Source organism: Antedon mediterranea, chromosome 9, assembly GCF_964355755.1.
Source record: "Antedon mediterranea chromosome 9, ecAntMedi1.1, whole genome shotgun sequence".
NCBI classification, from domain to species: domain Eukaryota; kingdom Metazoa; phylum Echinodermata; class Crinoidea; order Comatulida; family Antedonidae; genus Antedon; species Antedon mediterranea.
Window position 1 is genome coordinate 22,305,237 of NC_092678.1, and position 14,306 is coordinate 22,319,542.

At 33.7% G+C, this 14,306-nt stretch overlaps 3 protein-coding genes across 5 annotated transcripts; 2 read left to right on the plus strand and 1 right to left on the minus strand.

Annotated features, from left to right (window-relative positions):
* Nucleotides 1-44: 44 nt before the first annotated feature.
* Nucleotides 45-10,168, plus strand: LOC140058375 (protein O-linked-mannose beta-1,2-N-acetylglucosaminyltransferase 1-like). Its single transcript, XM_072103945.1, has 22 exons — nt 45-142; nt 1,127-1,207; nt 1,431-1,559; nt 1,944-2,076; nt 2,388-2,434; nt 2,806-2,856; nt 3,013-3,227; nt 3,496-3,565; nt 3,720-3,909; nt 4,078-4,193; nt 4,476-4,566; nt 4,919-5,112; nt 5,485-5,586; nt 5,694-5,786; nt 6,092-6,168; nt 6,254-6,347; nt 6,495-6,677; nt 6,920-6,983; nt 7,099-7,317; nt 7,550-7,711; nt 8,471-8,596; nt 8,693-10,168. Exons 2-22 carry the CDS (start codon nt 1,171-1,173, stop codon nt 8,790-8,792), a joined length of 2,493 nt encoding a protein of 830 aa, XP_071960046.1. The 5' UTR covers nt 45-142; nt 1,127-1,170; the 3' UTR covers nt 8,793-10,168.
* Nucleotides 10,169-10,625: 457 nt separating this feature from the next.
* Nucleotides 10,626-12,110, plus strand: LOC140058378 (ribonuclease P protein subunit p14-like). The gene is made up of 4 exons (XM_072103951.1): nt 10,626-10,814; nt 11,189-11,350; nt 11,790-11,868; nt 12,003-12,110. The coding sequence occupies exons 1-4, from the start codon at nt 10,726-10,728 to the stop codon at nt 12,066-12,068; spliced, it is 396 nt and encodes a 131-aa protein (XP_071960052.1). The 5' UTR covers nt 10,626-10,725; the 3' UTR covers nt 12,069-12,110.
* Nucleotides 11,878-14,234, minus strand: LOC140058376 (cyclin-Q-like). Of its 3 annotated transcripts, none has more exons than XM_072103946.1 (4): nt 14,010-14,234; nt 13,382-13,703; nt 12,700-13,060; nt 11,878-12,471 (listed from the first exon to the last, which is right to left on the minus strand). In XM_072103946.1, the coding sequence occupies exons 1-4, from the start codon at nt 14,017-14,019 to the stop codon at nt 12,385-12,387; spliced, it is 780 nt and encodes a 259-aa protein (XP_071960047.1). In that variant the 5' UTR covers nt 14,020-14,234; the 3' UTR covers nt 11,878-12,384. The 3 variants fall into 3 exon arrangements, with proteins under 3 accessions (XP_071960047.1, XP_071960049.1, XP_071960048.1); XM_072103948.1 differs by having other exon boundaries at nt 14,014-14,230; XM_072103947.1 differs by having other exon boundaries at nt 14,006-14,227.
* Nucleotides 14,235-14,306: the final 72 nt, after the last annotated feature.

Sequence of the window (14,306 nt, forward strand, 5' to 3'; positions counted from 1 at the left end):
CACGTACAGTCGTTTAGAGGTTGTTGACAATTAGTTTTATGGAAATGAAAGGCTATTGTATAACAGAATGGTGGCGTTTTGTTTTTATTTACGGTTGACTGATTCTCGTCAGGTACGTGGTGATGAGAACATTCTGAAACAGGTAGGCCTAACTTTACCTCATTTAACTTTTGTTTTGAAAATACAATTATACTTTTTCTTTTGGAAATGTATTGTCTAAATGTTGCACTATAAAATTTCTTGATTTGTATTGAATAAAACGTATTTAATGTTGTGTTTGCAGCAGCCTTTTCCACACAGCAGACAGCACTCCTCTGTCTGTCTGCTGCACAGTCACCACACACCGGCGGTGGGCTCACTGATATGATGAGGAGGAGTAGGAGAGGAAGGGCTGCATCTAGTAGGCCCTAGTACCATACTAAGTAGGCTAGCTACCTACCTGTGCTCATGATATAGGCATAGAGTAGGAGCCCTAATCATCTTCTAATATGGATTATTGCATATAAACATGAATAAAAAATCCTTTAGGCTAGGGCCTAGGCTGTATTTTAAAATATTTAAATTTAAAAAAAAATGATTATATTCTTTTCTACTATAATAGCCTAGCTAGATTGATATTATTTCTTTGTTGAAATCTAATCAAAAGAAAATACAATGCATTTTCATTTCACACATTTCAATTGTCCGGTTTCACTATATAGGCCTAGGTAGGTCACAAAAGGGTGTATTCTGTCACCACACCTTGTTGATTAATACGTTCAAAAGCTTATTTTTATATATAAATTTAACATTTTAACAAATAATTGTACAACATAAATTGTTAACCCCTTGACCGATTGTGTCGAATATAAAAATTAAAATGAAGTAAAAAACAAATATTTTTTTGATTCAGTATATTATAATACTATTACTAGATCAATAGATATTAGTATGAATTGAATATATAACTATACAGTAACTATGTGCTTTGAAAAGGAAAAAATAAATATATATGGAATATGAATATTTATTATTGTATTCTAGGGCATGTTTGTGGTCAAAATTGTAAAATGTAGTTATTTAATCAATTTTTATTTGGTGGGTATGTGGTTTTGCATTTTTTATTAAACATTTAAACTTTTTACAGGCAATGTTCAAAACACAAGATTTTACTGTATTCTTCATGATCACATGATATCAACAATGAAGGTTATTCGCTTAAAAAACCGTGAGTATAATGAGGGCGCTGCACTGTGGTGAATACCACAGACGTTTATTTTATCTGATAAATGTTATATTTTTTCAGATAAGTAGGATTAAAAAGTATTTTAATACAATTTCTGTATTAAAAAAATTTTAAAAAATGTTTCAAATTAAAACTCAATCATAGAGTATACCTATTCAAACTGGTTCTAGAGAAATGGATGTGGTGTGGTGTTTTTTTTTCACAGGAACGCAAAATATAATCCTGGTGGTCATCTTTCTATGCTCTGTGTATTATTTCTACAAACACATCTTTGATGAGTCAACAGACAACAAGCTGTCTTTAGGTGAACTTTCCAAAAATAATTTACCAATAGGTAAGTAGATTAGAACACATTCACTCTATTCAGAGGACACACCCTTTTCAATGGACACACCCTTGAGGGGACAATTTCTCATTAAATGAATGAGGGGTGTATATATGTTTTAACAATAAGGCCAACATCTATTCAGAGGACACCCTATTAAATGGAAACTTTGTCAGATCCCAAACGTGTCTCCCTCACTGTAAGTGCTTGAGCTACCATACGAACATGTATGTATCATAGTCCCTAAATTTCTTATTTTCATATGCAACTAAATTAACCTAATTTTATCTATTTTAAATAAACTTTATTGTTATTTACTTTTTATCATTTATTTTTTTAATTTATTTCGTTCCTTATTTAATTTTTATCTTTTTTTTTTTCTTTTTATAAAAGAAGAAAAAATAGAATATGAAGATGAAGCAAAATGTGGAAATGCAAAGCCTTGTGTCAAAGGTCAATATGCGGTCAGCATTACAAGTGGATCTGGGAAGAGCAGTGCCTCACCGATGTGTTTTAATGGTGTTCTGTAAGTAACAGTAATGTCAATAACTATACTGTATATAGTTGACTCTCTAAAATATCTCTCAAAATTCTTTTTGCATTTTAAAATTAGACATATTAGGCCTGTCCCAGGCTGTCTGGCATTGGGAGAGTTAACCGTACCAGAGTTTCTGACAAAAATAAGCATTTTAGGGCATACCAAGTGTGTCTAGTATTGGAGAGTATAATGTACCTTTTCTACCTGCAACATTACATCATACTTTCAATTTAATTTATTTCATTATTTAAAGTTCAAATGATCATTTACAAAATCAATAAATACTTTTTTTTTGTCAGAGCATCACATGACATTAGCAGAGGAATGAATGTTTTGGTAATTGATGGTAAGTGGAATAATATGTATAAAGGCATGCTTTAGAGAGATGAGTAATTAGGTTACCCAACATAATGTTCTTCCGCCAAGTAGATCCTTCACAGCCATATTTTAATACAGCATCCATTCTAAAATCCCCAAAGAAATTAATATTTGAAATTGGGATATGAAGAACATTGATTTTTTTACTTTAAAGCTCTATCTACACTATCAAACTAGTTTGACAAAGAAAGTGTGATGTGCCCAAATATGGTAGTGATTTGACATCATCATGTTCATGTATGGGCACATCACATTTTTTTGTCACTTAAAGTTTTAGAGTGTAGACAAGGCTTTAAAGATTGGTAGTGTCCTTTATATTGATTTCTTTGCATATTACAGAATTGAACGGAAATATAATTTCTGAGGATGTTTTTGATTTGTGGGGCCAAGGTAAGTTATTTATTAATTATAATTTAACTAGGACTCTCACTTGTATGACACATGTATGTTGAACAAAAAATAATCTTAAGTTAAACATCACAGTCAGAAATTTTGCAATGAGACTAAACATCTTTTATTCTATATTCTATACTTTGTCTTGGGCAGACAGTAATCATTTTATCCAGTTCCTTGATGGTCTGGCCACTGGTCAAGTGATTGTTGTGGCAACAGTCGATGAAGCGTCAAAACAATTATCTGAGCATGCTCGCGAAATATTGCGTGACGGGTTTGGTAGTAGACATATTGAACTATTGAACTACAGAGGAACATGGGCATTTATTGGACAGAAAAATGTGGAACATGAGGGGTACTATGAAAAGGTTAGTAAGCAAAATGCTATTATAATATTGTTCACTGATAGATGATAGTAGTAGAAATTTGATATTTTTGGAATCACTTGATGGGATTATAAACGCTCACATTTTAAATTAAAGGGCCTACTGAGACAAGTTTATTTCTAGGTTTTTCCTCATTTTATGCTCTGTATTATTTGTATAGCATTTGATGAAATAAGTGTTTGTTGTGGTGGTAAATTCATACTTTTTATAGTAACTTAGGGAACATGATTTTGTGTTATTTTCATTACAGATAAACCCACGTAAAGATAAACAATATTGGGCCGAACCTTCCGTTATCAGAGGATGCATCAAATTGCCACGTAAGTAAATATAGACATAGCAGAACTTATACGACTAGATTCCTCCATAACTTCCTGCCATTGTGCAAGTTAGTTTATTATAGAAATGAATATATATTTTCAACTACGTTATTAAGTCAGACTTTTTAAAAGGTATATCTCATTTTAAATGTAGTATCGGAAGCCACGGAATTGGAAGAACAAGAAGAAGGAGAAATAATTGTGGTTAAAAAAGAACCAGAGGAAGAGATTAACATGTGTGGAAGGTTGAAATGCGGGTCTGGAACTATAGCAGTGCATGTACGCTCAAGCTATGTTAAAGGAAAAACGAAAATCTTTCCCATGATATGTGTGGATGGACAACCGTAAGATATATTTTATATTTAATGTATATGATTGTAATCTAGATTACCCATTTATAGAGTACACAGTGGAGCTTTAGGGATGCCACTGAGAGACAATCCCACCTCATGGTACAATAGTTTTGTAGCCACATGAGATTGAGATTACCTAAATCAATTGTTTCTTTATAGATTGATATACAAGGACGGTGGCACAGGAACAGCTGGCCGTGGTCTTAACGTAGTAGTGTTTGACCCTAAGGAGAAGAAGCCTGTTAAGACTGTGTATTATGATACATATGACTCTGGTATGATATGTCTTATCAGCTTATAAAGCTCTGTCTACACTATCAAACTAATTTTACAAAAAAAGTGTGATGTGCCCAAATATGGTAGTGATATGACATCATCATGTCCATATATGGGCACATCACATTTTTTTCACATAAAGTTCTATAGTGTAAAATCACCTCCGTTTTCATAATTTTTCTTCCCTTTCTATCCTAGTTATGTAAATATCTTTTGTTTACCCTGAAACCTATTTTGGGATGCCTGACAATAATCACACGTTCCTTTTATTCTATTTTTAGACACGGATGATCGTATAGCGGCGTCATTGTTTCACAGTATTAAAAAGGATCACTTTGTAATTGTAACGACTCATGATGAAGTTACACGCAAGTATGTTTTATCATCACACTGTTGTTTTTATTTCATCGGAATGCAATAATACTGTTATATACAAAAGTTAATTTGTGTTGTCTTCAACAGTTTTGTGCTACTTTTTACAATTAAATTTAAAGAGATTGTAAAGCTCTGTCTACACTATCAAACTTTTGTGACATAAAAGTTTGATGTGTGCATATATGGACATGATTATGTCATATCACTACCATATTTAGGCACATCAACTAGTTTGATAGTGTAGACACCCATTATTCTATGTTCTTTGTTGTCTTGTAATACTATTTTATGGAAGAATGATACTATTACTGGGGACATTATAACAAATCTGATAACATTATTATTTTAGGCTAGGTTTTGAAACAATGGGAGAGCTCAGAAATCTTGGTAGCCAGCATATAAACAGCCTAGGCTTTCGTTCATCGTGGGCGTTCATTGGACAGGGCAAAATAAATGGTAACTCACCCTATGAGCTTGTTGGGGAGGTAGATGACGATGGCTGGGGAACTAAAGTGGAAATAGAGGAATGTGTTCCAAAAGTCAGTAAGTAGATTTTTAATTATAACAATTCTTGATGAACTTTGAACCTTTTGCAATTCTGAAGAAAATTTAGGCTGTTTATTGTTATCGTAGGTCACTTAATAACACCCTGTCTGTTTAAGGTAAAAAACTATATTATAGTACTGTATGTTAGGCATGCGGCATGTGTTTGTAAGTATCAACATAATTCCAAAAACCATGCACCTTTAGTGCCTTTTGTCGCATACATTTGATAGTGTAGACAGAGCTTAAGTCTGATTTTATTTTGAGAATGCATTTAAATACCGTAATACGAGAAGAATTTTGTTAATGATTTACTAACTGTTACTGTTTTGTAGACGAAAATTATTTATTTATATTTTTTTTTTATTCTAGTCAAGAAAGAGGCAAGTGATACAAATACTGACACTAGCCAAACAAGCAAGAAAAAAATAAGTTTTTGCAAAAAATATGATAGCTATGGAGAATTCTGTAATGGTAAGAGCATTGTTGCAACTTAATATAATACTGGAATACTGGAGTAGATTTGATTACTTTTTATGCTGTTATTAGATTAAATTTGTAATGAATATTTAATATTCCAGAAAAATTGGATGTTCCATTGTTACCTGTTGCCCTTGACGACGCATCATTAAAGTCTAATCCAGCGTACAGCACTCCAATCATCATAGTATCAGGTGTGTATTTTATATAATTAGTTTTACAGTAATTTTAGAAGTTTTGTGCACTAAGGGCTTAGAATCCACTAAATCGATTGTAATTACATAGTTGACACAAAGACTTGTATATCTATTGAGGTAGGTATACTGATAATTACACGATGAATAATAGACAGTAAATATAAAATATGTATCAAAATAAAGTTATTAATTTAAATAGGAGAAATTAAAAGTCTGATATATAAATTAAAAGTTGAATATGAATAGACGCTACACATGTATGCAGATCTTTTGGTGAATAAGAAATTTCTTGTTTTAATTAGGTCCTGATCTGCCTGAGCTACAGAAGACAATGGATTCTGTTCTTCAGATTCCTGGCTTAAATAATAAAATGGTTGTTGTAAGTATACTATATAAACCTGTGACCGATTTAAAGAAAATAAATTATTTTTTGTCGTTTTTCATAAATATTTATTGTGCAACAGGTTGTTGTAGAAGAAACTTTTGAAGAATCTACGTTGCTAGTTCAGCTTTATAATTTCCGGCTTGAACATGTTAAAACTGCAACAACTTTTGCAGGTAATTTTTATATCTACAAACATAATATAATGTAATAACATGTGATTTCTTCTTCATAATATGTGACTTCTTCTTCATAACATGTGATTTCTTTTTCATAACATGTGATTTCTTCTCCATAACATGTGATCTCATTTTCCATTAAAGGAATGATGCATAAGACAATGCGTCTTACAATGTCACTGAATTACTTCAAAGACAAGAATAACTTCATCATGATAGAGGATCGTATCAATGTCAGTCCTGATCTGCTGCGATATTACTCTCAGACGCTTCATCTGCTTCAAGAAGACTCGTCTATATTCACTGTATCTGCATGGAATGAATTTGGTATGTTTTTGTAGTATTCTTTAGAATTCAACTCTAAAAATCAGACAATATTCAGTCAGAATTTAATTAGCCTAAAATTCGGTTTTTACCAAATATAGAAATTAACAATGCATTTGAAATAGTAGAACAGAATTTGGAATGTTTTGCGCCTGAGAAGTTAATTCCGTTTTTGTTACAAATAACTGATGAAAACAATGCTGTGTGTTGGATTTCAAACATATTTTCTTTGAATTTTTTTTCAGGTATTTCTAGCACATCCAGCGATCCTAGTCTTTTATACAGAACAGAACTATTCATAGGATATGTGTAAGTACCATTCTTTCATTGTAGTTTCAATCTATTGTGTACAGCTTTATGGCATAAATAAATTGATAACAGTGCATTGTAGTATATGATAAATTATTTAATTTATTTATTCTAGATGGGTATTGCAAAGATCTATCTGGGATAAAGAGATACGAGACAAAGAGGGACCGTGTTGCAATCGGCCTACTTGGCAAGGCTGGTTTCTGGATAACCTTATGAAGGGGCGTGAGGTGGTTGCACCTGATGTTTCACGAGCTTCGAAGAGGTTGCAAGATGGTTACTATGTTGACAAGAAAGCTATTGAAGAATATCATCATGACAGACTTGAATCTACGTAAGTGACTGGTTTCTATTTTATTCATAATTTTAAATTAATACACAAAAGTTTATCCTTGTGATTTAATTGGTTGATTACGTATCATCATGTACCATGCATTATTTGGATTCATTGTCACAGATTAGTACTTGCATTCCACATTAAAATGTTTGTAAACACTTTTTATGCAAGGCTTTAATGAACTCCATTATCTGTATGTTATTGTATACCTCAATGTACTCTATTTCAGAGATTGTGAAAACGAACCAAAATTTGCATTGAAAATGGTGAAAGCAGCCTATGAAGACGAATTGAAAGACTTAATTACAATGAGCTTGCCAGTTGATGAAGATGATTTAGAAGGGTGTATGGAAAGTGGAGCAATTATCTTAGAAAAGGATGACGAGTCAAAGTAAGTTATTGGTGCTGGTTGCAATGGATGGTACAGGTCCCTGGTTGCAATGGTACAGTTCGCTGGTTGCAATGGTACAGGTCCCTGTAGTGCCTGGTTGCAATGGTACAGGTCTCCGGTTGCAATGGTACAAGTCCTTGGGGTGCTGGTTACAATGGTTCAGGTCCCTGGGGTACTAGTTGCAGTGGTTCAGGTTGCTGGTTGCAACGGTACAGGTCCCTGGATGCTGGTCCCAATGATACATGTTGCTGGTTGCAGTAGGTCAGGTCCCTGGGTGCGGGTTGCAACGGTACAGGTCCCTGGGGTGCTGGTTCCAATGATACATGTCGCTGGTTGCAGTAGTTCAGGTCCCTGGGGTGCTGGTTGCAACGGTAAAGGTCCCTGGGGTGCTGGTTCCAATGATACATGTCGCTGGTTGCAGTAGTTCAGGTCCCTGGGGTGCTGGTTGCAACGGTAAAGGTCCCTGGGGTGCTGGTTGCAATAGTACAGTTCGCTGGTTGCAATCGTACAGTTCACTGGCTTACTGGTTGCAATGGCACGGGTTGCTGGTTGCAATGGTACGGGTTGCTGGTTGTGATGGTAGAATTTACTCTGTGGTGCTAGTTGCGTTTGCTGGTGCAGGTTTTTGTGGGTAGTACGTGTTAGTAGAAGTTGTAGTGGTGTTGATGAAGGGTTTTGTAGTGTGTTTTGGTGGTGCTACTTGTTTTACTGATACTGATTCCGATGGTTTTGACAAATTCTTCATATTTCTTTTTTCAGAAATGTATATTCAGTATTCTATGAATATGATTCTAAAGATAGGACTCTACTTCAGTTATGCAAGTGTTTCAATCTGTATGTTCATAAGGGTACCACAGTCAGGAATATTCATAACGGACTAATACGGTATGTCAACATTTCATCAACTTACCAACTGTAATATTATATCTAAAGGTGTCTAACAGAAGGTGTATGTTCTAATGTGCTTTTGTTTCATTTTAGCTTTACAATGGACATGGATATATACTTTTTAATTGGTTCCAAGACTGAATATTATGAACTCAAACCAGATAATGTTGTTGCAGTTAAAGTAAGATCATGATAAGAAAAACCCCTAGACAAAGACTATGACATCATATCTATAGCAGAAGGAATGAAAGAGTAAGAAGGTGCCACTGAGTCTCAAGTAACATCCAGGAACACCCAGGGATCTCGTGGAATTGGCAGGAATCTTTAGAAGCGTGCAGGAGTCTTTAGAAGCGTGCAGGAGTCTTTAGAAGCGTGCAGGAGTCTTTAGAAGCGTGCAGGAGTCTTTAGAAGCGTGCAGGAGTCTTTAAAAGTGTGCAGGAATCTTCAGGAATATGCAGGAATCTCCTGAAATATGCAAGTATTATTGGAAATATACAGGAATCTCCTCCTTTCAAAGCACAACACAAAATAAAATGAATATTCTGCGTTATTGCGTAGAGGGCGTATCATACTGCATCATTTACCGAATATAAAAATACTACTCATACATTCCTATTCTTGTACATTCACTGTTTTTTACGAATGTATCGGGAGTAATTTTTGTTTAAATTATTTTTGTATTTATAAAACAATATATATATGTGGTGATTGTTTAAATCTACTTGGTAGCATTAAATGTTTAAATATATTTTAAAGTGTAGTTCCTAGGCTAGATAAATTTAACGTACATTTATACACAAGAGGCTAATAGCAAATCTTTTAAAGTGGATGTGTTTTGTCATTAGGTGAAGATTCAAAGTGAGGGGACAGGGAAAATGTACAAATACGACAGATTTTTCAGCCCAATGTGACACGGCATAGTAATGAGTTGTGCTGTAAAACAGTTTGAAACGCATTCAAGCAGTAGTTCAGTTGATTTAGTATACATTTATTGATTTCAGAGAAGTGTTTTTGAGTCTATTGCCATTGTGCCATGGATGTGTATTGGACATATTTATGAGTACTGAGAGACAAACTAGACCCAATGTATTGATACAGCTAAAGTTAAAATGTTGCACTTTTTTAAAATATTGGTGTTTTTTTTACACAAAAAAAAGTGTAATTACATTTTTATTTTAACTTGAATATTTATAGATTTATAGTAGAATTAGATTTATTTTAACATTCCACTTAGGGTCTTTCAGTTAGGAGGTATATTTTAAATAACTTAACATTTATTATAAAGAGAATTCAGCCTTGAAAGAAGCCAAAAGGCTTGTCGCATTCTTTATTGCTGTTTTACTTTTATATGATAATTTAGGTTTCTGCTTATTTTAACTCCATTTATTCATATTTTAACTAAATTAAATGTTTATGCTGTTAAATATTTTGTAAATACCTGTAATCCACCAATTATACCTTGATTTTGACATTTATTTGCAATGAAATCTTTTTTAAAGAAAACTTTATTAATCAATAATTATTTTAAATATAAATATTATTAGAATTGTTAGTTATTATCAATTAATGGCAACTGTAATTTGATCTTACAAGTTTTCTATCTTATTTTCTATCAAAATATTTGTTTAATAAATGAATTATAAAATGTTTGTGGTATTAATAATATCTTGGCTGATTTGTTAGATATATATATATATACTGTATATATATACTCCACTCTGTATCAATGTGTACATCTGTTTATAAATATAGCCTACATAAAAATGCACAGGAGCGGCTGTGTCCCATTTATATGCAACTCCTTTTAGAAAGGCGAAATCCCAAAATGTTGGTAAATAATTATACTATATATTTACCGTAATACATTTTATACATTTAATGTCCGCCTGTTTAATGTTGATCTGCACAGGCTGTGTTCATCACCCGCACAAGTGACGTTACGCATGGATTACGTAACTCATTTTAAAAGGGAAAACCCCTAGCACGTGTTTTTTATATAGAGGGCGCTATTCATACACATTGTAAACATTGATATTGTCAATGAAAAAAACGTGTTGTTTATTAGTCTGATTTGTACGTTTATTTTCACAGTTTATGACCTGAATAAGATATTTTTAGTAATAAATATGTCGGTAGAAATAAGTGAGCCTACAAAATCGTGTTATTATAAGCGTGTTAAGAAAAATGCTGAGAACTTCTACATCAAATTCAAACTGTGAGTAGGCCTCTGTCTTACTACTACTGTACTACTATAGTACTGTAGTAGTAGTACTGTATTAATAATATCTATCTATGCTAAAATACTAATTACTATATCTAGGCTCCATTATATATTGTTATGAGTAGGTAGATATGGGCTTCCAATTGCCATACATACTTGCATACTAACTACTGTGTATCTTCATTGACAATGAAGAGAAAAATATTTGTTATTTAAAAGGTGCGTGTTTATTATTAATATACTGTATTTAAATATCTGAAAGGGAATGCAATTACTAGTATTTACATATAGATATTTGTTCAACATGATGATATCTATATCTCAATATAGATTACCATATTATTGTACAGTTTTTTTATGCTTTGCAGAAAATACGAAGGAAAACCATCGGATATTGACATCTTAGCTATCAAAAGTATAATAAATAATGCTATTGTACAACTGCATGGACATTCTGTTAGCGCTTTGACCCTTGACCTTATGAGATTCGATAAGAAAAACATGGAAGGAATTCTAAGGGTGCCTTCATGGTTCGTATTTTAGTTTAGTGATTTTTATACAAATTGTATTAATATTGTATTCAGATTTTGTTTTTAATTTTTTAAAATCCATGTTCACACTTATCAAGCATGGTGAGTCCCGTGTTCTCAGAACGTAGGGGAATGAGCTGTTAGGAGCTCATTGTGGACTGAGAGTTGTCGGGAATTGAACCCGGATCTATCTGTATAACAGTCACGTGTCCTAACCACTCGGCTATCCAACTTCCTTATCAAGCATAGACAATAACAATTGTCTCAGTGTGAACGCAGCCTTATTATAATTCATTAAATAATTTCAGATGTACACTATGGAATATTTTATGTATTATTGAATGAAGAAGACATTGTTAGTTGTATTAATGTTTAGCATCATGTACAGTATAACTAATAATCTGTATAATCGAATCACTTTTCATTATCTTTATAACAGTGGATTTGTTCAAGTATGGAGCTCTCTTACTTTGCTCAACCAGCACGAAGGAAAAGCATGTGTATGTCATGTTCTACAGGTGTGTTTAGCAAGCTAGTTTAATTTCACCACAGAAAAAAAGCATTAGTATTTATGTAAAATATATTTTATTATTAACTTCCATCATTATTTCTATAATCAGCATTTTAAAATGAAGACTTATTCTTTATTCAGGTTACACCATACTTATTGGCACTTGCTGGGAATAGCAGAGAGTTTGTGATACCGCCGCCATTATGATGCCTGGAGTAAGGAAGCCATCATGATGTCAAATGCCTGGAGGAAGAAAGCTGTGCCGTATAAGAAATTGATAGGTAGTTCGAATGGCTTCTTCTCGGCATCAAAGAAAAATTGTTCCATGTTTAAAACGTCTACTTAACGTTGAAATCGTAAGATCAATTTTATGGCGTCACTTTCGACAAAACCAAGATGTCTTCAATGCATTTATAATCGGTCGGCATTCTCCCCTTAAAATGATCTGGATGTGACATCATTCCAAACAATGGCATCTGGAACATCCGCTCTCTCATGCTGCCTTCTACAGCACTTTTTGTCGTCATACTTGAACCTCTTGTTGGTATACATCAATCAACTCTAATATCATTTTCTGGATCGAGTTTTCACTAATGTCTTCACAGAAAACCTGCAGTAAAAAATAACAATTTAAAATTTGGACTGTAATTACAGCAGCGGATCCAAGAATTTCAAATGACAGAGGAAGGAGAGCGTATGGTATAAAATTAGAAGCATCTAGTTGCCAATAAATTTTACTTTCCCCACTATCAATCCGCACGCCTGACCCTTAACTGCCACACCCCCCATCCTAACCTGATAGACCCCTGACCCTTAACTGCCACACCCCTGACCTTACCTGCCACCACTGTTTTTCAGCTTGTAAATTACAAGGCACTTCCACCCCATAACACTGAAGAGCAAAGTACACAGCTGCCACTGCCAGGTGTTGAGGCTTCACACGCAAACACAAATCAGTGTGAAAACTATCACATAAAATAGACATTGAAGTCTTTGCAATCGGAGTGGTGAGCCACACGTCTGTGTCCATCCAATCACGCAATGACTTTAAGTAGTGCAACATGTACTTATGTGGCAACTCGGAATTTAGTTTAAACTGAAGGACTCGGACAAGTAAGAGTTCGCAGTTGACGATGCTGTCACGCAGTTCCCAATACTCTGGTCCGATTTCTAGTTTTGGTGAGTTCTTGTGCAACATCCTGAAATGTATAAAAACAATGTAAATTTACCACAAAATAAAATATATATTATTAAATATTTAATGCTGTCCCGGATCCTGGATCTGCCCATAATATACAAATAATGAATGTTTATGAGTGTAATAGTACAAATAATGGCATGAGGTGAAATAACCTTTTATACCAAAATAAAAAAAGTACTATTGACCGACCATTCAAAAAGTGCTATTGAATGACCGTTCGATAGTGCGTTCTATTGCACACCATGTGACTCACAATCGTCCAATCAAATGACAGGAATTTATTTAGGTGTTATATATTCACGGATATTATATAACACACCTGTGACAAACATTAATAATATCTCTCATTCTAACCGGCTGTTCTTCAACTTTCGTAGCTAAGTATATACATGTGGCTGCGATTAGGTGAGGATCGTAGTTGCTTAATTTCCGTTGACGGAAGAAACGGTGATAGAAGATGCATGCAGATGCAGTTGTAACAGACTCTAGGCTCAGTTTAACGGAAGCCTCCATCAGAAAGTGGACTACTTTAAAATGTATTTTTGATGAGCTGGGCTTTTGAATGTTCGCACCCGAAGAAGCTGTGAGCCGCTGGATTTCTTTTTTGAACACTTCCATTACAATGATTTCTGTTTCATGGACTGAAAATAAAAATAATTAGTAAAAATAATTGTCATTTGTTTGTTTTTTTGTTTATAAAACGATGTGTTTGAAAGAAACGCGTTTAAAAAACATTTATAATCAACAGACCGATTTAAAATATTGTATACAGTAGAGAGAAAAGGTATCAGGACGAAACGACTCTGATTGTCTCGATCATCATTAAAAAGTCGGTCGCGACCTCTAAAAATACACAAAATAAAAAATGCGTAGGCCTAGCCTAAATCAAACTCATTATTAATAATTGCTTGCACATGTTATTTATTACACTTGACAGACATACCAACCCACCGACATTCCTTTACACAAATTTACACAATAAATAACTTAGTTTGGTGTTTTAGAAGCTTAGCTAGGCCCTAGGCCTATCACTCTTTTGGGTACCCAGTTTTCACGCAATGTTTTACCCAGAGAGGAGAGGACGGTGTGCCTGGTGTTTTTTTAAGATTGCCCGAACTATATCTAGCCTAGCCTAGGAGGGAAATAACAGTTTACCAATAATTAGATAAAGTTGTGGTATATAATACACAATCAATAATTATAAAATAATATTTTAGAGTATCGAACATAATGCGTTTGGGATC

Excerpts from the sequence above, each read along its gene's own strand:
- LOC140058378 (XM_072103951.1), top strand. The coding sequence starts at position 10,726 with ATGTCGGTAGAAATAAGTGAGCCTACAAAATCGTGTTATTATAAGCGT. Across the intron at positions 10,815-11,188 it reads TTCTACATCAAATTCAAACT|AAAATACGAAGGAAAACCAT; the intron begins GTGAGTAGGCCT and ends TATGCTTTGCAG. Across the intron at positions 11,351-11,789 it reads ATTCTAAGGGTGCCTTCATG|TGGATTTGTTCAAGTATGGA; the intron begins GTTCGTATTTTA and ends TCTTTATAACAG.
- LOC140058376 (XM_072103946.1), bottom strand. Across the intron at positions 13,061-13,381 it reads ATTATTAATGTTTGTCACAG|GATGTTGCACAAGAACTCAC; the intron begins GTGTGTTATATA and ends TATACATTTCAG. Across the intron at positions 12,472-12,699 it reads CTGAAAAACAGTGGTGGCAG|GTTTTCTGTGAAGACATTAG; the intron begins GTAAGGTCAGGG and ends TTTTTACTGCAG.
- LOC140058375 (XM_072103945.1), top strand. The coding sequence starts at position 1,171 with ATGATATCAACAATGAAGGTTATTCGCTTAAAAAACC. Across the intron at positions 4,194-4,475 it reads TTATGATACATATGACTCTG|ACACGGATGATCGTATAGCG; the intron begins GTATGATATGTC and ends TTCTATTTTTAG. Across the intron at positions 5,787-6,091 it reads TCCAATCATCATAGTATCAG|GTCCTGATCTGCCTGAGCTA; the intron begins GTGTGTATTTTA and ends TGTTTTAATTAG.